The sequence below is a fragment of the Panicum hallii genome, chromosome 8, assembly GCF_002211085.1.
Source record: "Panicum hallii strain FIL2 chromosome 8, PHallii_v3.1, whole genome shotgun sequence".
Taxonomy (NCBI): domain Eukaryota; kingdom Viridiplantae; phylum Streptophyta; class Magnoliopsida; order Poales; family Poaceae; genus Panicum; species Panicum hallii.
Genome location: NC_038049.1, coordinates 43,092,252 through 43,115,858, shown reverse-complemented (window position 1 = coordinate 43,115,858; position 23,607 = coordinate 43,092,252). Strand labels below are relative to the sequence as shown.

Genomic DNA, 23,607 nt, shown 5'->3' with positions numbered 1-23,607 from the left:
TTAAGGTACTAACAATTTTTATATGTGCAAGTGCAATGCATAAAAAATTCACACTAGCAGAGTTACAGGTGTTGATACAGATAAGATGGTATCCAGGTAAATGGCACTTTTTTATACAAGGGAGAAGCATAATCCAATCTTTTGTGACCAATATTAACGGCCAATGTACTACAGCAGCCTGACAAGGACAAAAGCAACAAAACCCTTGAAAAACTGAGTTATTTGGATTGTGCTGAAAATGTTGGTGGGCTGTCAAAATAAAAAATTACTAGAACTTAAAACTCTATGCAAAAGTAGTGGGAAAAATATAAAATGTTCCATTTTCAGAAAATATGAATGTTCTATAATTACTAATTAGTACTTGTAATGTATTGCTTGTTTTTATATTATTACTGTATTTTTTTAATTTGGCTCTTGTAGGATTTTATCTCTAGCCTGCACCTAGCTTGGGGCTAAAGGCTTTATTGTTGTTACATGGTTCTAAAAGGGCCTATTTGGCTCAAGAAAGAAAAGTTTTTTGCCTGCTTAGTGTGGGGTGTGACATGACAGAAATTAGTTTAACCAAACCAGCAAGGCAGCAAGGACCTATTCAACAGCCAGCCAGCACGACACTAAGCGTGCATTCCATGTTTCAGAATCAGTGTATTGTTCTAACTATTCTGATAAATCGTTCAGGAACTAGAACTAATAACAATACGACATCAGATCCTTGACTCCTATCATAAGTCAAAATCCTAAATGACAAATTCATGTATCCATCCAAGATGCTATAACCCAAGTGCCAAAATTGACTAATGAGCAACAGATGCAAACAAAATTGTCCAAAAATAGCTTTATTTTATAGTAAGGAGCAGTGTCACCATATACCAAGTATCATGAGTAGGAAGCCTGGTTATTCTGAGTAATACATACTCGAGCAAGTGAACAAAAAGCGAGTAAAAGAGCTAGCTGTTCACCGACTACGGGCGGCGTAGACAAAGGAAGCAGCTGCTAACACGGTCGTGGTAGCTGGGCCCAGCCATCTCCAGACTTCATTCTTCCCCCTGCGCTGTGCTTCCGCAACTGCGAGCTGCAGCTGCTCAAGCTCCCCGTTCAAGTCACTGATTTCGAACCCCTTGCCCTCAACTTCTGCCTTCAGTGTCCGAATCTCACGATCCTTCTCGCCATTACAGACATCAAGCTCCCCAAGAGTCAGCCTCAGCTCCTCAGCTTCAGCTTTCTGCGTTTCGAGTGCTTTCAGAACTGAATCTCTCTCATCTTGCAGGGAGGAAGACTTCCCCTCAAGATCATTGCAGAGAGTACGGAGATCAGCCATGGATCCGTGGAGCTTCTTCAATTCATCCCTCAACACTCGAACCTCAGCATCTTTAGCATCAAGCTTCCCAAGAGTCAGCCTCAGCTCCTCAGCTTCGGCTTTCTGCGTTTCGAGTGCTTTCAGAACTGAATCCCTCTCATCTTGCAGGGAGGAAGACTGCCCCTCAAGCTCATTGCAGAGAGTACGGAGATCAGCCATGGAACCGTGGAGCTTCTTCAATTCATCCCTCAACACTCCAACCTCAGCATCTTTAGCATCAAGCTCCCCAAGAGTCAGCCTCAGCTCCTCAGCTTCGGCTTTCTGCGTTTCGAGTGCTTTCAGAACTGAATCTCTCTCATCTTGCAGGGAGGAAGACTTCCCCTCAAGATCATTGCAGAGAGTACGGAGATCAGCCATGGATCCTTGGAGCTTCTTCAATTCATCCCTCAACACTCGAACCTCAGCATCTTTAGCATCAAGCTCCCCAAGAGTCAGCCTCAGCTCCTCAGCTTCGGCTTTCTGCGTTTCGAGTGCTTTCAGAACTGAATCCCTCTCATCTTGCAGGGAGGAAGACTTCCCCTCAAGATCATTGCAGCGAGTACGGAGATCAGCCATGGAACCGTGGAGCTTCTTCAATTCATCCCTCAACACTCGAACCTCAGCATCTTTAGCATCAAGCTCCCCAAGAGTCAACCTCAGCTCCTCAGCTTCGGCTTTCTGCGTTTCGAGTGCTTTCAGAACTGAATCCCTCTCATCTTGCAGGGAGGAAGACTTCCCCTCAAGATCATTGCAGAGAGTACGGAGATCAGCCATGGAACCATGGAGCTTCTTCAATTGATCCCTCAACACTCCAACCTCAGCATCTTTAGCATCAAGCTCCTCAAGAGTCAGCCTCAGCTCCTCAGCTTCAGCTTTCTGCGTTTCAAGTGCTTTCAGAACTGAATCCCTCTCATCTTGCAGGGAGGAAGACTTCCCCTCAAGATCATTGCAGAGAGTACGGAGATCAGCCATGGATCCGTGGAGCTTCTTCAATTCATCCCTCAACTCTCCAACCTCTGCATCTTTAGCATGGACCATGTCCAAAGAAGCATCCTTCTCGGCCTGAATCCGGGCAACCTCCCCCTTCAGTGCCTCCAATTCTGCCTCCAACCTTCTCTTGTCAGTATCATGTGCCTCTGCAGCAGCCTCATTCGCCTTCACCACCTTGTCAATCTCGCTCCGGAGCCTAGCCGCTTCAGCGACCGCCGCGCTGTGCTTCTCAACCGCCTCCGCAACCTCGGCCTGGAGCCTCTCCACCTCCTTCCTTGCAGCAGGCATCTCCATCTTCATTTCATCCACCTCCGACTCCAATTCGCTGTTCCTAGCGATGGCCGCCGAGAGCGCCGCCTCCAGAGAACCGACCTTCACCTCCATTTCCGCCTTCCTGGATAGCAGAGCCTCCAATTCCCTCAGCATCTCCTGGAGCTTCTCCTCCATCCCCTGCTTCGCTTTTTCTGCGTTCCTCTTCGCTTCCTCTGCGTTGCTCTTGAATTCGTTGAAGCTTGACTCCAGCTCCGCCTTCTGAGACTGGACAGCACGAGCCGATGCCCTCGCCGCCTCCAACTGCTCCTCCAATCGGCCCCTCTCCGCGCGCAGCTCGGAGCACTCCGCCTCCAATCCGGCGGCTTTCTCGGCCGCGGCCGCCGCCTCGGCCTCCTTGGCGCCCAACCGCTCCGAGAGCGACCCCTTCTCCGCGGCCGCCGCCTGCAGCCGCGCCGCGGCCTCGGCCCGCGCCCGCGCCTCGCGCGCCGCCTCCGCCTCGGCGCGCCCGAGCGCCTCCCGCGCCGCCGCGAGGCGGGCCCCCAGCACCGCGCGCTCCTCCTCCGCGTCCCGGAGCGGCGCCGCGAGCGCCGCGAGCAGCACCCCGCGCTCCCCGGCGGCGAGCGCGGCGGCGTCGGCCTCGAGCTCGCCGAGCCGCGCCTCGAGCAGCGCCGCCCGACTCCGCTCCTCCTTGGCCCTGGTGGCGAGCATGGCGTTGAGGAGCTGGAGCCGCCGCTCCGCCTCCCCGCCGTCCCGCTCCGGTGACGAGTCCCGCCCCGCCGCATCGGCATCCCCCGCCGCCGCCGCCGTCCCGTTGGGCGCGGCCGGAGGCGGTGCCGAGTCCCCGTTGGCCGCGGGCTCCGGCGTCGGAGCCTGCTCCCGCTCCCCGTCGGCGGAAGGCATTGTCTCGTCGGCGTCGGCGTCTGCCACGGCGGCGCCGCGCTTGGCCTTCTTGCCCCTGCCCATGGCCGGCGCGTGACGTGTCCCCACTGGTAGGGTTCAGGAGGCCCCCGCACCGCCCAGGCCCCCGGAGCTAAATAAGCTCCGCCCACCGCCGCCGACGCGTGGGCCCGAGCGGCCGGAGCCCGAGCGGTCAGTGGCGCGCGGGTGGCGCGGGAGGCGGATCGGGTGGGTGGCGCGACCGTTGGGAAGCGTGAATTCGAAACGGACGGCCGCGATGCGCCGGGGCTTATCGGCTTCCCGCGTGGTGTGGCCCAGCGTGTCTCCCCGCCGCTCGCCACCGATCTTGGTTGGATTTCGCCATGGATTTTGTTGATCCAAGCGAGCGAATGTCTGTTCTCTGATTCTCCTCTTTTTCAAAAAACAAACTTGTCTTCTCTACACATCCATGTAGCAACGTAGCATATTGTTTGGTTAAAGATAAAATAGGATTATTCCAAAATTGCACTCCGTGAATGGTTCATCAGCTGATTAAATAGGATTATTGTTTGTCAAAATTTGTTTCTTTATGAAATGAAGGTAGCACTTGCTCTCGGTATATTCTCCTCCCTTCTCTTGGCATCGATCGGTGGCCTCTCGTTTTCAGTGCTTTTAAACGAACCGCAAAAGATTTGCTGTTATATTGGAAAGAAAGAAAGATGGATAAGAGCTAACTCTAGCAATAGCAATAGACCCTACTTTTTGAGCAGTGGTTTTCCCTACTTTCTGGAATTCTTAAGTCCAGCAAGAGTCCCTACTTCTCAGTTCCTATTTCTTTTTCTTTCCTATTTCAAGATACTCTCTATGTATATCTTGCATTTTACATCACAATTTAAATGCAAATATTTTGGAAGCATATAGCAATGAACCATATTGAAACTCATGATTTCAGACACAATAATTCAAATTCAAATTTAAAAATTTTCAAATAGAAAAAAATATCAGCTTTCATGCGATGGAGATAACCAGCAAGGCAATATTCATGCACATATTTGACATGACAACCAGCAAGGCTAAATAGATAAACAACTCTCAACTTTGTCTGATAAAAACATGCAAATACCATATTCATTTACTCCTTGTATAGGATCACAGAACTTATAAAAGGTTACTTGAACTATGTAATTTCAGACTCAGTAAATAGTAATCGCAGAATAATTGGATCATGTAATCCAGAAACCACTTGAAGCTGTTGGTTCCCTTTTCCAAACTACCGGCAGTAGCAAATAAATGAGCAAAAAACTAACCCAATATAAACTAAATTGCTGCTCCCTCGACATCACCTCCACTACCACCACTGGAAGCAGCAAACCCACCACCAAACCCAGCACTGAAAGCAGCCATCTTTTGTGCTGCAATTTATGCCCTCATTGCCAACACATATGTCTTCTGATCCGGATCCAAGGTACTCACATCACATAATATGATTTTCTTTTGTTCTTATTCCCACATCAATTTTTTCTTTTCCAATAATATCTTTTGCTGGTGAATCATCTTTGCCTTCTTCCATCTGTCCTCCTTTCATTTTGTTCTCCTCTTGTTTGGAAAATCCTAGATTTTCCTACATGTAAAATAAAATCAGCGTTGCTCCATGCTCTCATAGTATACATAATATATGCATATTTTAAAGGAAAATACAAGTTCCTCCTTGCATAGATTGGTCACATAATCTACGCACTTTTGCTGTCCTATCCGATGGATCGATCGATAAATCAAATTAAAGCCACAGTACCTGACATATTCTAAGGCGAATAATTAAATATGTATCCCGCGCACATATGGAAAATGTATATGGAAAATGTTTACCCAATTAGCTTATTGGCATGCACATACAGGCATCGACCCTACCTACATATGAAAACATTTCCACTGGCACTGTAGCTGTACGGCCTGTTTGGAAGCCCATGCGACGGCACCAGATGAGCATGAATAATGTCATGCGTTCATCCACAGTATTTGGAACCGTCGTTCCCCTTCCCCGGCCCATCCACGGTAGCACCAGGCCACTTTTATTTTCGGCGTCGATCTACCCGGTTCCTCTGCTCTGGTTGCCTCACCGGCACCGGAGTGAAGAGAAAACGGTAGATCGACGTACGTCCGGAATGGTGAGCAGAGAATTTTCATAGTTGCTATGATGTAGGTTTGGTATCTTAAGGGCAGGGTTCCGGTGAAATTGCTTATTGGTAAATCCTCACCAGATCTTGTTCTTCCGCCTCTTCGGAGACGACTGCAGAAGCGTCTTGTTCCTCAGTGGTTTCTCCGACCATGGTTTCTCTTGTAATCCCATAATCGACAGGGTGGTACGGTGGTTGATGTGCTCCTCTGGTTAGAGTTCTTCTCCGGCAGTCTCACTGGTATTCGGTGGTGCTGTTGCTCCTACTTCCTCTTAAAAGGGAAGGTGTCTCCTACTCTGTCCGGCGAGGTCGTCCTGTTCGTTCAACGATCTTAACGCGTCCTTATTTTGGGGCTCCGCTTGTAGTGGCTTCAAAAACTGTGAAGGTCTTTTATAGCTGTTTCTCGTCGGATGAGGTTTGTCTCATCTCCGGTTCCTTCGGCCCAGCGTGGTGGTGGCGACTGGAGGAGAAGAATAGGGGTGCATAGGACCTGTGATGGCATTAATGTAGTTTTCTTTTTCATCAGGTTCCCTCCATGTAACTATGTTATGTGTGTGAATCAATAAAATCCACCCCTTCTCAAAACAAAAAAAAATCTAAATGAATGGCTATGTGTATATTTGGTTGAATAATTTATATTCCATCATCTGAAATAATATAGATGATATTATCGTTAAATATAATTAAGGAACAGTGATTACCCGCGGAGAAGATGAGGGAAACAAGAGCGGCAGCGATAAGGATCTTGCATAAGATAGTCGTTGCCGCCATCTATCAATACCTGAGATAGTAAGATCTGTCTTAAATCTAGACGCGAGGAATGTTTAGCATAGTGTAAGGGTCACGGCGTATATGTAGTGGTGGGAATCAGTTGTAGTTTTTACTTGCTTCTATCAATTGAATCGAAACCTTCGTACCAAAATTTGATTTATATATCCTTTCGTCCTGAAATAAGTGTGCTTCTGATTGTCTAGATTGTAACTTGAAATAGGTTTGTTTTAAGACAGAGGGAGTACTACTATGACGAAGTCTAAGTTAGTGGTAGTCCTTAATTGCTGCTACTATGAACTCAAATGTAATTAATTTTCCTTCTTTAATTTGCCATATTCTAACGTAGTTCGTGAAGTGGGCCCGAGGATGTAAATATCTTTTGGAACGGAAGGAAGCACGATGTCCTGCTGGAAACGTGATGGGCCAGGCTTAATTTTGTTGGGCTTTGGCTGACCTAGGCTATTGTTGAGCCTTTTGACAGGGCTCGTAAATCGTAATGTCCAGGTTGGTTGGTCCATTACTTCGCAAAAAAAAAAAGGTTGACCGGTCCATTTTGTTCATAGGCCATTAAAAAAAAGTTTTACAGTGCAGTATTTTATTGACACCAGTTCATCGCCTGTTCTTCAGTAAAGATCCAGAAGGTAATTATTAACAGGTAATCCCATCTGCATTTCATAATAATAATAATTTGAAACCTCTTGTTATTCAATTTCTTTTTGGTCGAAAATAGCTCTTACATATCCCATTTATGTCGGAGGTGAATGCAGACAGAGATACAGTATCATGGATGGCCGGAAACCAAGGGCCTATTCAAGCGGGCAGTGGTAGGCCGAGGCAGCAGCACTGGTGGATGGACGCCACGCACTCGCCGCCCATGTCGTAGCCTTCCTTCTTGCACGGCTCGTCGCAGCCGTCCAAGCCGCCCGGGCACCCCGGCAGGCACCGCCCGTACTCGCCGGTCGGCAGGCTGACCGTGGGGCCCTCCTCATCCGCTGCTCGCATCATCAGCTCGCCGCCGTCCCCGGCGGCCGCGGTGGTGGCATCGGCATAGGCTGCCGCTGAATTGTCACGGCGAGCCCCGGCGGTCAGTGAATGGATCGATCACATCACTGGGGAGATCGATCAGGGAGAGAAGAAGCAGCAGCAGAGTTGATTACCGGCGTAGAGGAGGAGAACGGCCATGAGAAGGGTCTTGCTCTTGCATGCTGCCATTGTCGATCGAGCACCCTGTGATCTATGCTAGTCTGATTCTTGATGTTCAGATCCGTGGGCAGGATAGCTGAAAATGGCGAGGGGTGTGTGTGAATATCTGAATAGAGCTAGTATTGGTGAGGTTAATTTGTTATACAGCAACTAATGCTATATGGTTAGTACCTAAATCTTTAATTATTAATCCCTCCTATCACAGACATAGTAATTTTAGGTTCCTGGTGATCAAACTTTATCACCGATATAAAAAAAGAAGAAGTTAGTATCCATCATGAAAAGTATTTTCTTAGCATATAAGAGCATTTTTCATTTGGATGTCATAATTATACGGAAAATGTTAGTAAGAGTTTTGCCTATGTGGATCATGTGTACTGTACGAAAATGACTTATATATATTCGTGAGTTGGAGGAACTAGGAAATAAATTATACCTAAATCTTTACAAGGATAATAAGCACGCGCTTGCTGTACGTAGTCAAGAATGTGCTAAATTGGCAAGCATAAGATACGTAGGTATTGGTTGAGGGGAAACATTAATTTTACATTTATTTGTTACCTGGAAAATTAGCTTATATTTTTATAATAAGGTAAAGGATGATTTATTTATACTTATTTTGCATGTCCTCGATGTAAGGTTGGAATTGAGAATTAGTGAGGAGGTCTGGTGTAATATTAGGCCTTAGTTGGTTTTCAGCTAGACCCAGACCAGGGTTATCTGGGCTGGATTATCACGTGTCGGGCCTTAATGTGGGCCTATATAGGTAGAATGTTTAGTGGGCCTTAATTATCTTCACTGGCGTAGAATGTTTAGTGGGCCTCAATTAGATGTTACTCTCTGTACAACCAACACCGGCAGACTCTTGTCTGTTGTCGCAATGAGTTGAAATTCCAAAGATATCGAGCTTGAAGTGCTTGGTTTCTCCGTTGACTTAATGTTCTCTTGCCTTTCAAAAAATAAAATAAAATGTTCCCTTGAATGGAAGAACAAAACGAAGTCAAAAGTTCTTTGACCATTCTGTCGATTGTTGATATCTATGAGTATACATGAGTCTAGTCTAAACTCTTGATTTGTCCGTTTGATGAACAAAAATTTTAGAAGAAACCGGGTAAGTCAGATGGAACTAATCGTGAAAAATTCCATGTTTTGAGCAACGAATGAAAAAGATCCATGCTAATAACATTTCCAAAATCTCAAATTTCATATTATGTCTCATCATTATTTGGTTCGTCCCATTACAAGATTTCATCATCTGATCGATTTTTCCACCTTTTGTTCTTGCTGAAACAGAAACTAGCTAGTCGTCAAAATTAAAGATCTCTCAGCAAGCTCTGTGCCTCCCTCACACCGATGCACCGTAGCAGCAGCACTGCTGGCGCAGCGGCGGCACGCACACGCCGCCGTTCTTGTAGCCGTTCTTGCTGCACCAGTCGTTGCAGTCCCAGAAGGCGTCCGGGCACCCGGGCCGGCACAGCGCGTACCCGCCGGCGGCCACCGGGTCCGCGTAGCCTTCTCCTCCTACCTCACCGCCTCCCGCCGCCGCCGCCACGGAGTGAACCGCAACTGAAATCATCCACATGCAACAACAATGGCGGTCGCTTTTAAGCTAGCTAGCTAGGGTATCTTGGTGGTAGAGTTATGGAGAGCAAGGGAGCGGTTTGATCGCTGCTTACCGGCGGAGAGGAGGAGGACGGCCATGAGAAGAAGGTTCTTGCGTGCTGCCATGGTGTCGATGATCGACCTCTCTCTGTCTGTCAACACCCAACTCTTGCTGTTCGGATCTAGCCGTACGTGGCGTAGGAGTGGAGTCTAGCCTTGACGAGGGTGAGTGTGTATATATAGTGCTAGCTGGTGAGTCAGCAAAACATTTACTATTTTTTTTTATTTTTTGCCAAGATCTATTTTGTTTGTACCCAAATCTTTTTTTACAATAAGCACGTAGCTGTCACCTGCTAGGTAAATTCAATACACGCTAAATATAGCTTGGGCAGGGTAAGCACACATGCGTAATGGTTAGCTGCTAAACATATATATTTGATACGATTCACACAAAAAAAAACATATTTGATATGAGCTTAATATATCTCATATTGATTATTTGGCCACAATTAATAATTTTGGCGTGTATTTGTGTGTTACTCATTCTGTTTAAAGATACAAGGCATGTTTCGTTTTAGCTAGCTTGATTATCAATGTCAAATGTTGAACATTGTTTTATCAAAATAGAGCAACTTAGTGTGAAAAGGCATTTTGAAATATCTAGTTGTATATTTATTTGGAGCAATCTTGAGGTTGAGCTGGACTTGAGAAATGAAATGGATCGGATCTAAGGTAATATTCGCTACTACTGTTAATTTTTAGTATCTAAACCTTTGGTAGGATAACGTGTATTTATGCAGGCTTATAAGAACACGTACTATTTGATTTGGGCACATTTTTATTACATCCTAAATTATTTTATTTACTAATTTTGGCACGTGTAGATTTGGGCTATTGATGTATAGAAAGAGAACTGAGAGATGGGTGCTGAGCAGCTAGGGTAGGGTATAGGCCTTGGTTGGACTTCAGCTGAAACAACGTTGGTCTTGGGCCTTGACATGGGTATTTGTAGGTAAAAGTCTGGAGAGCCTTTTCTCTTTTTTGAAATGTAGGTAAAAGAAATCACAGATTCGATCTCCACGAGAACAGTAGCTAGGACATCTCTCAGCAAACACAACCTACCGCTGCAACAACTGTTTTTATTTTTCGAGAAACATTCATCATCACATGGAAACACATCTCTCTTGCAAACACTCGCTACAGGTAGCGAAAGCTCTTTATTTCACACGCACATTGCGGATTATTGTACTGTAAAAAACACTGCGACAGTTCATAGGATGCAGCAACAGATGCCGAGGTTGAAGTCGCCTCCCTTGGGGTAGCCTTGATCCACGCACCAGGTCCTGCAACTAGGTGTTGGGGCACCCTCGACGCAAACATCATAGTAGGCGACCGAGGGACACACTTCCCCTGCATGCGATCCAGGCATCACCACATCAGTAAGTTGAATCATACTCGTTCCAAGATTTGTGCTACTACTATGAAGAAAATCGGCGATTGGTTAATTACCAGCAAAGAGGATGAGAGCGATGATGGTTGCGGCGATGAGGAGGACCTTGCAGACTGCAGAAGGAAACATTGTGGCCATCTCTCTAGCTTTGGGACTGAAGATGTTGGTGCCGGAGCTACGGATGCTGATGCCGGCGAGTGTACGTGCTTGTGTGATTTGGCTCGATGTGAGGGTGAACGAAGCCTGAATTTATAGCCAGCGTCCTGAAGATACATGCTGACATTTGCATGCTTCTAGGTAAAGAAATGGTAAAGTATTATCAAAAAGAGAGAGAGAGAAATGATAGAGAGTACGTATCACATGGAAATGGCGTATCAGTGTACGTATCTTCTGCACAAAGGTTGTTGATGCAAGCGATTACATACTTCTTTTCTGACACTGCAACGTTATCTAAATGACAATTTTTAGCAGGGAGGTTATAAGTTACAACTCTCACAGCTGGAGAAAGGCACATCAGTGCCGGTCACAGGAAGCTTTAGTGCCGGTCCCTGTGACCGGCACTAAATGGCAAGCACTAACGTGACAGTCGTTAGTGCCGGCTATATTGACCGGCACTAAAGGGCTAGTGTTAGTGCCGGTCGGAAATACCAGCCGGCACTAACATGCCCGACCCCGCCCGGCTCCTGGCAGCAAGATTAGTGCCGGCTGGTATAACTGGCCGGCACTAAATCTTTTTTCCTATTTATCTTTTGTTTTTCATTTTTATACGTATGGCTATGCGTATTTCTACCGTATGCGACTACATAATCGTACTTTTTGCATTGCACAGTAATATTCGGACAGCATATTACACTAATATTATATATATATATATTCATCATGTACTGTATGGAACACTTAGGAGTTTAAAAGTACTTGAGATATTACAAATTATTAAGAACATCAACTATAGTAATTTATCAGCTTCCCCGTCGTCGGATCTTTTTTGGCGACGCTTGTACGGACATCGCCATAAAATTCGCCCTTAGGATTTATGACTTCATCGAGCAGGAATCCGCATATAGCTTCTTGAATTGCCCTGATCCGAGCCATTTCAATGAGTTCTTCTTTCATCCGCCAATGCTGTCACATTTTTCGATAAAAACATGAGAATAAAAGATAATGAATTAAAATGATGAGCAGATGTGATTGTGCTCACGTACATTGAATGCCTCCACTGTCATTTGCCCTTTTTCACTTGCAAAAGTGTTGATCCACTCGCATACGTAGTATCCACATAAGTTGTTTTCTTATTCCTGTCTCCAACACTGTGGACAAATGTGGGTTAAGATGTATAATTTTTCTGATGTTTATTGCGAATGACATTAGTAGCGAGAGTATATTCATACCGGAAAATCAGTCACCCAACAAAGAGGCTCGATTTCACCTATGGGCAAGCCTATGTGTTTGCAGAGGTAGCGACGCCATGCAGTATTTACCACCTCGATGAGATCTTGGTACTTTGATTTATCTTGCCTTAACGAGTCGTACACCAAGACCTTGTGCTCGTCAATCCGAATATAAAGCAATATCCAATGAAAGCTGTGCATATACATACGCATAACCAATTAATGTTGATTATAATAGTTATTAAATAGTATTATTAATACGAAGGGATTGAAAAAAAGAGGCTAACAAAGAACGACTCACTGATGGTTGTATGGCAAGAGAATGAAGGGACACATGCTATTCTTATGCAACCCCCTGTATATAACATTGACTATTTCTTCAGGCTTTTGCTCTACCATTTTCTCGTGTATAATATCGGGGTCGAAGAACCCGACGTTATGGAAGTTCTTTCGGCAAATTTGAATTTTTGACCTACGGGACACAAGAAAAACGGGGATCAGTCAACACACAAGGCTAAAAATAATGAAACGAGAGACAATACTCACATGCACCATACACTCACGAGGGACTTGTGAAGGGCATCTTGATGGTATAAATCGTAAAGTGCTTCAAACTCGATATATACATCATCTGCCCCCCGCCAAAAATGCTCATCTTTAATCCGGGCTGGGAACATCTCTAATTCATTAGCTTTAGATTGCACGGCATACCATTTGTGTAACTCGGCCATTCTCGTTGGTAGGGATGGTAGCAACTCTGGCCATATCAAAGGTTCACCAAGTACAAACTTTTTCCACCGCGGGCATTCTGTAGGGCCTCCCCAAGCAACTGAGCCCTTGTTAGATCAGTTTGCAATATCATCCCAGCCATGGTCAACGGATCTCTTGATTCATCAGGACATTCTTCACGTAGCACTATCAACGGAGGGATCGATTGTTTGGACTGCTCTCCGAGCTGGGGAACGGTCTTTGCATTGATCCGTCGATTCTTGGGGTTGTTGTAGCACTTTCTGATCTGCCGATCATAATCCGACTCCCTTTCTTTCTCCTGGTGGGATCTTTAATGAAGTGTTTAATGAAGTGTGCCTTCGCAACCGGATCTATTTCTGGCTTCTTGTTCGCAGCCTCCCTCAGTAGCTTGCGCTTCAGCAAGAAGGTTTCAAACGATTCTTCTGCCTCTTTCTCTTCTGGAGCCTTCGCTTTCTTCTTTCTTTGCTGCTTATGAGATGGCTGGATCGAAGGTACTGTGTATGCCTTCTGTCGCTGACTCTAATTCTGTTGTGCGGCTGGTGATGATGCCGAAATTGGCTCGCTTTGTGCGGCTGGTGATGGCGGATCCATGCTGGGGTCCCGTGCAGGCGGTGGAGAAGGTGGGCCAACACTAGGATTCCTGTCATCAGCTGGCGTTGGTGATCTTTGCCTTGAGCACCAAGCGGAATCTGTGGTTGCTTGCACCAATCTTATGTCGCGCTTTGGCCACGCAATCCATGTATGTACGGCATGTTGTAGTTCTGTTTCTTCAGTACCTATAGGGATCGGGAGGTCCAAGTCTTCCCAGCGTTCTTCAGTAATTCGGTCAACAAAGACTCTGGCGAATCCTTCAGAAATTGGCTGGCAATGTATTATCCTGCCTTCTTCTTGGACTTCCGCATAACCCTCAGCACAAACTTTGAGCTTTTTCCCATAAAGAACCAGAAGCTCACATTGGGTCCTAACGGGGATGTCGTCGATGGGGTCCCTCGTCCTGTCGGCACCCAAAGTAGGGTGCTCTGTGGAAGCAACACTGCTATGACGCTGAGAAGGGGTGCTGAACTCCACATTGGCAGCTGGTTGGTCCGAGCGTTGCCCAACTGCTGCCTCAAGTGATATTATCCGGTTTTCTAGGCTACAGATCTTCTCTGCCACTACTGCCTTGCTTCTGCATCGGCTTCGGTAGGTTTTGAGATCTTCGGAAAAGCCATATTTCCATGGAACTATGCCCACGCCTCGGGTCCGTCCAGTGTGTTCTGCATTCCCAAGAGCGTAAGTCAGCTCGTCATTCTCTCTGTTGGGCTGGAAGGTTCCTTCTTCCATACGCCTCATTGCGTCGTCAAGTCTTTGGGCAGCCTCTCTTAGTACGTCGCTAGTCACAAACATTCCAGTGTCGGGGTCTAGTGTGCCTCCATGAGCATAGAAGTAATACCTTGCTCGTTTGGGCCAACTCAAGGTCTGCGGTACGATTCCTTTTGCAATTAAATTATTTTTCATCTTTTCCCATTTCGGAACAGCAATCTTATAACCTCCAGGCCCAAGTCTATGGAAGTTTGTCTTTTTGCTAGCATTCATTTTGCCTTGAATCGAGGCTGCCATGCTGTCAGCACTGTGCTTGTAATTCACGAATTCATTACACCACTCTCGTTGCTTTTTCCAGACTTTATCAAAATCTGGTATGAGGCCCTTGTTGACAAAGTTTGCCACCAATTTTTTCTTGAACGAGCCGAACTGAATTGCCATCTTCTTAAATGCCCATCCCTTTACTTTGTCAGCTTTGCCTGGGGGAAAGTTGAAGTGCAACGACACCTCTTTCCATAACAAATCTTTCTCTGAATCTGGCACGATATCTTCAGGTCGATCAGAGACTTTATTTCTCTTCCAAAGCTTGTACTTTATGGGGACGCTCTCCCTAACAAGATATCCCAATTGATTTACAAAGGTCGTCTTAATTTGACCAGGGGCTAGTGGCTCGCCGGTTGCTTCGTTGATCTCCGTGATGGTCGTACATCCTACCATCTTCCTCTTGGAGCCACGTTTCCGTTTAGGCTTCGTCGATCCTGATGCCTGAAAGAATCACAAATTTATCAAGCGTGTTGCTAGCAACTAGTGGACGTTTATCCTGATGCCTGGAAGAATCACTAAATTTCATACCTCGGCTTCCTCGACATTTTCTTCTTCCTCCTCACTAATATCTTGCTCCTCGCCGCCATGATAATGCAAGTTTAAAAATTGGCTGCCATCGTTCTCGCCCTCATGAAACTCTGGAGCTATGTGCCCAGTACTACCACAAATGAGCTCGTGCATTAACTCGTCTTGGTTGTCCGTAGGATCCATTTCCACTACCCGAAATAATAAAAAAACATTAAGTATTGTCTAGTACTAATAAAATGTATGTATTTGCAAGGTTTCAGTCTTAACATTTCAACATCAAGGTGTCATACATGTATTTTTATATTATGATATGCTATACCTCTGTCCCAAACTATAGCAATTTTTAGATTTGATCAAAGTCAAATATATTAATTATAAATTTAACTATAACTAGATTCGTACCCGTGCATTGCTACGGGCGATGAAAAAAAATTACAGTAATACACAGAGTACAGGGAACACATAATATAATTAGACACAATGTCACATAAATGAAAGAATAGCCTCTGTAATTATATTCAAATGAAAAAAGCAAAAATAAAATAAAAAATTAACAGACCTTCCAGCAGCGTGATGCTTGATGATATCAACGGAAACCAACACATTAAACCCCACGTACCCATATTGACATTTGAATTATAGAAATGGTGTTCTAACATGGATTAGCATTGAGCATTACACGTACATCAAGCATTGACCACACACAATATGTCATACAACTCATAGATCAGACATAAATTTTATTTGAGTGGTCTACTGCTAATAAACAAGTAAATCTCAAATATAGGAAATCTAGACTACATTAACAAATGTCTTTGACTCCTACCTCCTGGGATATACTGTGTTTGTGTTTAGCTCCATATCAGTCAAGAAGATGGCTTCTGTTACTGCAGAAATCTTTGTAATTGGATACTAAAACAGGCAAACAGCTAGGGCAAGAAGCTAAAGAAAATACAAACAGAGATCAGAAATAAGCATCCATCAGCCCATCACAAAGCTTATTCAAGCACAAATAGATATATCCATGTTTAAAGAGCACTTGTTCATAGGCCATTAGAAAACTAACACAATATAGAAGTTCCCTTACTGAAAAACAAGATTCTATCCAGCACTGGTCATATGTTTATGAAATTCACGTGCAAGTAGCTGGTTAATACATGCAGTTTGTATGACATAATTTGCAATTTTGTATCAGAATAAGAATATGATAGCTGCAAAATGAAAACCACCATATATCTGCAATTCTTTCTTAGCAGACCAAACAGGCAAGCAATAAACTTGAAAGTGCTCAAGAGTAAAAATTCAGAGTATAAGCAATCACTCGAGCTGTTTTCTGATCTATTTCTATTAGTCTCTACTACTGTCTGGCACCACCATGGACCAAATTAGAAGCATGTATCTGTACAAATTGATGATCACAAGCACGCCAGATTATGCAGCAAACTAACAACATATATGAGCAAGCTACTGAAAACTAAAAACGATGCCAATTTATCTAGTGCAGAAATTCAAGCACGTGTAGTTTGTAAACACCTTCTGAAAATTAAAAAGATGCCAATTTATCTAGTGCATATATATATATATATATATATATATATCTGAAAACTAAACATATCAAACTATTTCTGAACTCTAGACGACAAAGTATGTAACTGATTGTACTTGTTTAAACATTGATGGTCCTTCACATCTAAAGGTAGAATAAATTTGGTATACTAATAATGATTACTGTTCTTATTCCCAGGAAGGCAAAGCACATAAGTTTATAATCATCGGTGGGATCCAGATGGGCTGAATAATTAGTGATCATGAATTCATGATATGCTTAATTTGAGAAGTTAAATGACAACAAATATTCAGACAGTAAAACTATTGAAAAAGTGGAGATCTTGTTTATGTGCATGGTGAATCACGATGATAATGACATGTGGCAGTGCAGACTTGGCAGCAACAATCCAATTACCGAAGAATATAACTCATATACCTCCTCCATCGACCTTCGAGTTTGTTCGACTTTTATCAGTATTCCAATTACCGAAGAATATAACTCATCTACTAATGATCAAAGTTGAGAAGATCAAGCAAATGCAGATATAAACCTTCTTCTCAAAAAGCCAGGGATTCAGCAGATTCTTCGGAGGGCGAGGAGGAGGTCCGGAGGGAGGGGTCAACGGTGGGGGCCGGAGCTTCGGGCGCCGTAGCAATGGCGCGAGGACGCCGAGCAGTGGCGCGAGGACCTCGAGGCAGCAGGGGCAGCCGGGCGGCCGGGCTGCGCGGAACGGGCCGCGCGCGAGGACTACGAGGTGCGCCGCGGCCGGAGCTTCGGGCGGCGGCAGCACTGGCGCGAGGACTACGAGGTGCGCCGCGGCCGGAGCTTCGGGCGGCGGCAGCAATGGCGCGAGGACGCCGAGCAGTGGTGCGAGGACCTCGAGGCGGCAGGGGCAGCCGGGCGGCCGGGCTGCGCGGAACGGGCCGCGCGCGAGGACGACGAGGTGCGCGGTGGCCGGAGCTTCGGGCGGCGGCAGCAATGGCGCGAGGGTCGGGGCGGCGGGTAAGTTGGGGGCGACGTCAATCTGAATGGGCGAAGGGGCTAATTTGTTGGGGGGATGGCGCGGTTAGTGCCGGCTGACATTACCAGCCGGCACTAACGCGCCCACGTGACATCAGATGGATAAGTTAGTGCCGGCTGGTATTACGAGCCGGCACTAACGTGCTCAAGTTAGTGCCGGCTGGTAACACCAGCCGGCACTAACACGCCCACGTGACGTCAGATGGACACGTTAGTGCCGGCTAGTATTACCAGTCGGCACTAACATGTACCATCCGCGCGGGAATTGGCGCGCGGGAATTGGCCACGCCAGTTCCCATTTACACTAAAATTTAGTATTCATAAATTTATTCATAATAGGCTTAATAATTAGAATAATATAACAAAAATTTATATCTTATTGTTAGCTACACAATAATTATAGTAATTACATGTACACAATAATAATAGTAATTGAAGTAAATTAACGAATATGCAACCATTATCAATTATGTGTAGTGTAAAGGGTTTATATGTGTATATGTTTCTGTTATTCATAATAAATCGAAAACATTTCATTTTGATCCATGCAAAATTCTTCAAAAAACTTTTCAATAGTAGCCTATACAATGATGTAATCAATTCGCATATTACTTGATTATTTGTTTGTAATTTAATGTTTCAATGCTTCTAGTAATGCAAAATTAGTGAATGTAAAAATATTTATACCATGCAAAAATATAATATTATCTGAAGATGATATTATTTCATAATTGGAGAAATAGTATCAAGAATTGAGATAAATACGATGCGGTGCGTTACATTACATCACTGATTGAGAGAATTTAATACATAATTTATATAAAACTACTACTCATTATCATTATCTACTGGAACATTGATAATCTTCCTTTTGACGAAAGTGCCTTGAGCGTGATCACAGTGTAAGTAAGGTATGTCCTCTTTGGATAAGAGGATGCTAGGGTCAACGTCAACTGAGAATGGAGGAAGGTCATCAATCTGGTCATAATCTTCCGAATTGTCCGAAATATCCTCAACTCCAACAACTTTTCTTTTTCCTGGAAGAACTATGTGCCGTTTCGGCTCATTTCCAGCCTTGTCTGCTTCAGGCGTCTTATTTGACTTCTTCTTCGGTTTGCTCGACATGTCCTTCACATAGAACACTTGTGTCACATCCTTGGCTAGAATAAATGGTTCATCTTTATATCCAATCTTTTTAAAGTCAACTATGGTCATCCCATACCGGTCCTTCATTACGCCTCCTCCAGCCATCCATTCGCAACGAAATAAAGGGACAACTATGGGTCCATATTCAAGTTCCCATATCTCCTCTATGACACCATAGTAGTTGTTCTTTTCTCCATTACTGTTTACTATACACATACGGACACCACTGTTTGGGTTGGTGCTTTTTTTTATCTTGAGCTCTCGTATAAAATGTATACCCATTGATTTCGTACCCTTGGTATTGCTGGACAGTGATTGATGGTCCCCTAGCCAGCCATTGAAGTTCTTGATCAACTGTGTTGTTGCCCAATAATTTTCGTCTGAACCAGCCGTCAAAAGTTTTTATATGTTGGTATGTAATCCAAGCAAGATTCTTTTGTAGATTTTCAGACTGTATAATATTCATGTGCTCATCAATATATGGAGCCACCTTGGATGAATTCTGAAGAACCGTGAAGTTTGCTTGGCTGAATTCACTACAAGGGATGTGCACATTACATTTCTTTCCTAGTGTGCCTTTTCCCTTTAATCGCCCCTCATGGTGTGACACGGGGAGCCCAATCGGATTGAGATCAGGAAGATAGTCAACGCAAAACTCAATGACCTCCTCGGTTCCATAGCCCTTAGCAATGCATCCTTCTAGGCGAGAATGTTTACGCACGTACTTCTTCAATACTACCATGAACCTCTCGAAAGGGAACATATTGTGTAGAAAAATAGGACCCAGAATAGTTATTTCTGTCACAATATGAACTAGAAGGTGTGTCATAATATTGAAGAAGGAAGGTAGGAAGACCATCTCAAAGCTGACAAGACATTCGACAATGTCTTTCTGCAGCTTTATTAGATTATTTGGATTAATTGCTTTCTGTAAAATTTCATTCATGAATGCACAAAGCTTTACAACTGTCAATCTCACATTTTCCGGTAAAACACCCCTCAGTATAACCGGAAGTAATTGTGTCATTAGAACGTGGCAGTCATGGGACTTCAAGTTTTGAATTTTCTTCTCTTTCACATTTATTATGCCTTGTATATTTGAGGAGTACCCAGACGGGACCTTGATACTGTTCAAGCAATCGAACATGCTTTCCTTCTCCTCTTTACTCAGATTATAGCTGGCAGGTTTTAAATAGTGGCGTCCTTTGTCTCTCTTCTCGGGTTGCAAGCCTTGTCGTCCAGCTAGCATCCACATGTCGCGCCTTGCTTCCAATATGTCTTTTGACTTACTATACACTCCCAGAAAGCCTAGTAGGTTGACGCAAAGATTCTTCGATAGATGCATCACATCAATTGCGTTGCGAACCTGTAAGACTTGCCAATAAGGTAGGTTCCACAATATAGACTTCTTCTTCCACATTGGAACATGTCCCTGGTCATCCTTCGGAACAGGTTGGCTACCGGGACCCTTTCCAAATACTACCTTCACATCCTTGATCATCGAGAACACACGCTTTCCATTATGGAACAGAGGCTTACGACGAGTTTCGGGCTCCCCTTTGAAATGCTTCCCTTCGGTTCTTAGGGGGTGATCGGTAGGAAGGAATCGGCGATGGCCCATGTATACGCACTTCTTACAGTGTTTCAAATAAATGCTATCGGTTTCATCATAACAGTGGGTGCAGGCCATGTATCCCATGTTCGACTGTCCCGAAAGTTTTGCAAGTGCAGGCCAATCATTGATGCATACAAAAAGCAAAGCTCGGAGGTTGAAAGACTCCTGTTTATACTCATCCCACACATGTACACCTTCTTCTTTCCAGAGCAGTAAGAGATCATCCATTAAGGGTTGCAGAAACACATCAATATCGTTGCCAGGTTCTTTTGGCCCTTCTATAAGCACCGGCATCATGATGAACTTACGCTTTAGGCATAACCAAGGAGGAAGGTTGAACATACATAGGGTCACGGGCCATGTACTATGAGCGCTGCCAAACTCACCGTACGGATTCATTCCATCCGCACTTAGAGAAAATCTTATATTCCTTGGGTCGTTGTCAAATTGAGGATACTCTCGGTTAAGGTTTCTCCACTGGGACCCATCTGCTGGGTGTCTGATCATGTAATCCTCCTTACGGTCTTCTTTGTGCCACCGTATCAACTTAGCGTTGTCCTTGTTTTTGAAAAAGCGCTTTAGACGTGGTATTATAGGGAAGTACCACACCAACTTTGCGGGAACTCTCTTCTTTACCAGCTCCCCATCAACATCACCTGGATCATCTCGCCTGATCTTATACCGCAATGCGCTACAAACAGGACAAGCTTCCAAGTTCTCGTATTCGCCGTGATACAAGATGCAGTCGTTAAGACATGCGTGAATCTTCTGCACGTCCAATCCAAGAGGGCAAACCATCTTTTTAGCTTCGTATGTTGTTGACGGCAGTTCATTACCCTCAGGAAGCATGTTCTTTACAATCTTTAATAGCTCACCAAATCCCTTATCGGTGACACCATTAGTTGCCTTCCATTTCAGCATCTCTAGCGTGGTACCCAACTTCTTCTGCTCCGGTTTGCAACTAGGGAACAACGGCCTTTTGTAATCCTCCAACATCTTCTCAAACTTTAATGCCTCCTTCACAGTGTCACTGTCTTTCTGTGCATCAAGCAACGCCTGACCTAGCTCGTCAGGTGGCTCCTCTTGTGCAACATTTGCTTCACCCTCGTCCATTGGTTTATCTTGAAAGCCACCTGCTTCATGAACCCATGCCCAATCTGGAAGATTGTTATCACCATCGTCATCTTCTTCATTATCTTCCATCATAACTCCAACTTCGCCGTGCTTAGTCCAAAGGCTATAGTTACTCATGAAACCATTCAAGGCCAGGTGATTCCATAGAGTTTCTCTTTTCCGGAATTTCTTTTTATTTTCGCAAACACTGCATGGACAACACATTAAACCCTTTGGCGACCTATTTGCCATTGCTGCCTTGAGAAAAGAATCTAAACCCTGAATCCACGCCGAGGTGCTCCGGCTTCCGTGCATACATTGCCGGTCCATCTGTACAAATTAAAAAAAATCATGCTTATTATCCCTAAAAACAGGTTACTATGAAGTAATTCAAAAAAAAAAATATAAATGTGTCATAGGCCACCTATCTAGTAAATTTAAACTAAATAGCAAAATAAATTGGCACAATAACATATACACATGTCACCATGAAATAATTCAAAAAAATTATTCTAAATGTGTGATGGTCAAACTATGTAGTAATCATTCTCTAAAAAGCAACTAATCAATTCTACCTTGCTCAAATTAATGAATCATGCTCATTGTCCCTCATCCTTAAAATCCCTAAAATTTTGCACAATAACATATACACATGTTCCCGTGAAATAATTCAAAAAAATCATTCTAAATGTGTGATGGTCAAACTATCTAGAAAACCTTCTCTAAAAAGTAACAAATCAATTCTATTTTGCTCAAATTAATGAACAAATCAAAAAATTATGCTCATTTTTCCTCAACCTTAAAATCAATATTTTCTTTATCTAGAAAGCATGAAACAAAGAATAAACATCATGAAAGAAGAGTGGAAGAAGCTACTAACCTTTGGTGCACTTGGATGGGTGAAATCCTCACAAATTTAGGGAAAAATGGGCAGCATCTTCCCTATAACACGCCATGAGAGTGAGGAGGAGCTCGGTTGGACGTCTCGGGAAGAAGGACTGGCAAATGAAATGGAGGGCTGGGGATGTAGTGGCCGGTATTTACGGGGCAAGTTAGTGCCGGCTGGTAGTTTTAGCCGGCACTAACTGTGTACGTTTAGTGTCGGCTAGAGCAGACAGCCGGCACTAAATGTAATTGACCAAGTTAGTGCCGGCTAGATATTCCGACCGTCACTAACGTGCGTTTTGATCGTTGTAGCAGCCGTCTGACTGTTGGGGGGATGGTACGTTAGTGCCGGCTGGGATGTCAAGCCGGCACTAACGTGCCCGTCTTGCACTGTTCAGGCACGTTAGTGCCGGCTCGTTTTTGACCGGCACTAACGTGCTGGTACCGATAGACCGTTTTATAGTAGTGTCTATCAATAATAGTAAATATGATAATTATGGACTACCACTTATTCACGCTACTAATCTAGACGTACGGGACTTACAATAGATTGATCGGTCCTCTCAAAGATCAAGACTGAACGTAGGCACAGATCAAGATAGATGGTGATGTTTTCTTCCTGCAACCGCAGTTGAAAACTAGATGATCAGTCAGTCCATGCTGATGCCAGCAACGTTCAACGACGACATCCTAGTGTGTGTTTCCTGTGAAATAAAATTCGAGATCCGATCCAATTTCGCCCAAATCAATCAAGAAATAAAAAGATACCAACCATGAAACAGCATATCTTTAGCACAAAAGCAATTGCTGTTTTTTTATGACAACTACAATAGTATATATGCAAAATTTAGCAGGAAGGTTAATTATAGTCTATTTCATGGTAGAATATAATTAACGTGTATTTATACAGGCTTATAAGAGAAGCAAGCAAGAGCTAGCACTTGGCCGTTGGAGGGAAAAAAATGAAAAATGGACACGGACTCCGGGAGGCGACTGGGACGGACACATGCTCTTGTTGACTAGATGTCACAACCCAACTCCTTCACAGTACGCATGCAGTGGCCAAGGTGACATCTTTCTACAACATAGTATTTTTTGACACGAGAAAATTCAGTCTCTCCAACAATGTAATGGGTAGCCTTGGACATGACAATGCAAAGCAATAATTGGATCAAGGCCCTAACATTTTTTTTATTTTTGTATTTAAAATCTCAAAATGGTTGAATTAGTTTGGATTCTTGCTAGATTTTTTAGAAGATATTTTTTGTTTTTGTATTTTTCACCTTAGACGGAGGGAGTACGTATTAAATGTGAC

At 44.2% G+C, this 23,607-nt stretch overlaps 1 protein-coding gene and 1 pseudogene across 1 annotated transcript; both read right to left on the bottom strand.

The window, feature by feature from the left end:
• Positions 1-806: 806 nt before the first annotated feature.
• Positions 807-3,643, bottom strand: LOC112902249 (myosin-11-like). The gene has a single exon (XM_025971213.1). It carries the CDS (start codon positions 3,557-3,559, stop codon positions 953-955), a length of 2,607 nt encoding a protein of 868 aa, XP_025826998.1. The 5' UTR covers positions 3,560-3,643; the 3' UTR covers positions 807-952.
• A 14,727-nt stretch (positions 3,644-18,370) lies between these two features.
• LOC112903346 lies at positions 18,371-21,632 on the bottom strand (annotated as a pseudogene).
• Between the last annotated feature and the right edge of the window lie 1,975 nt (positions 21,633-23,607).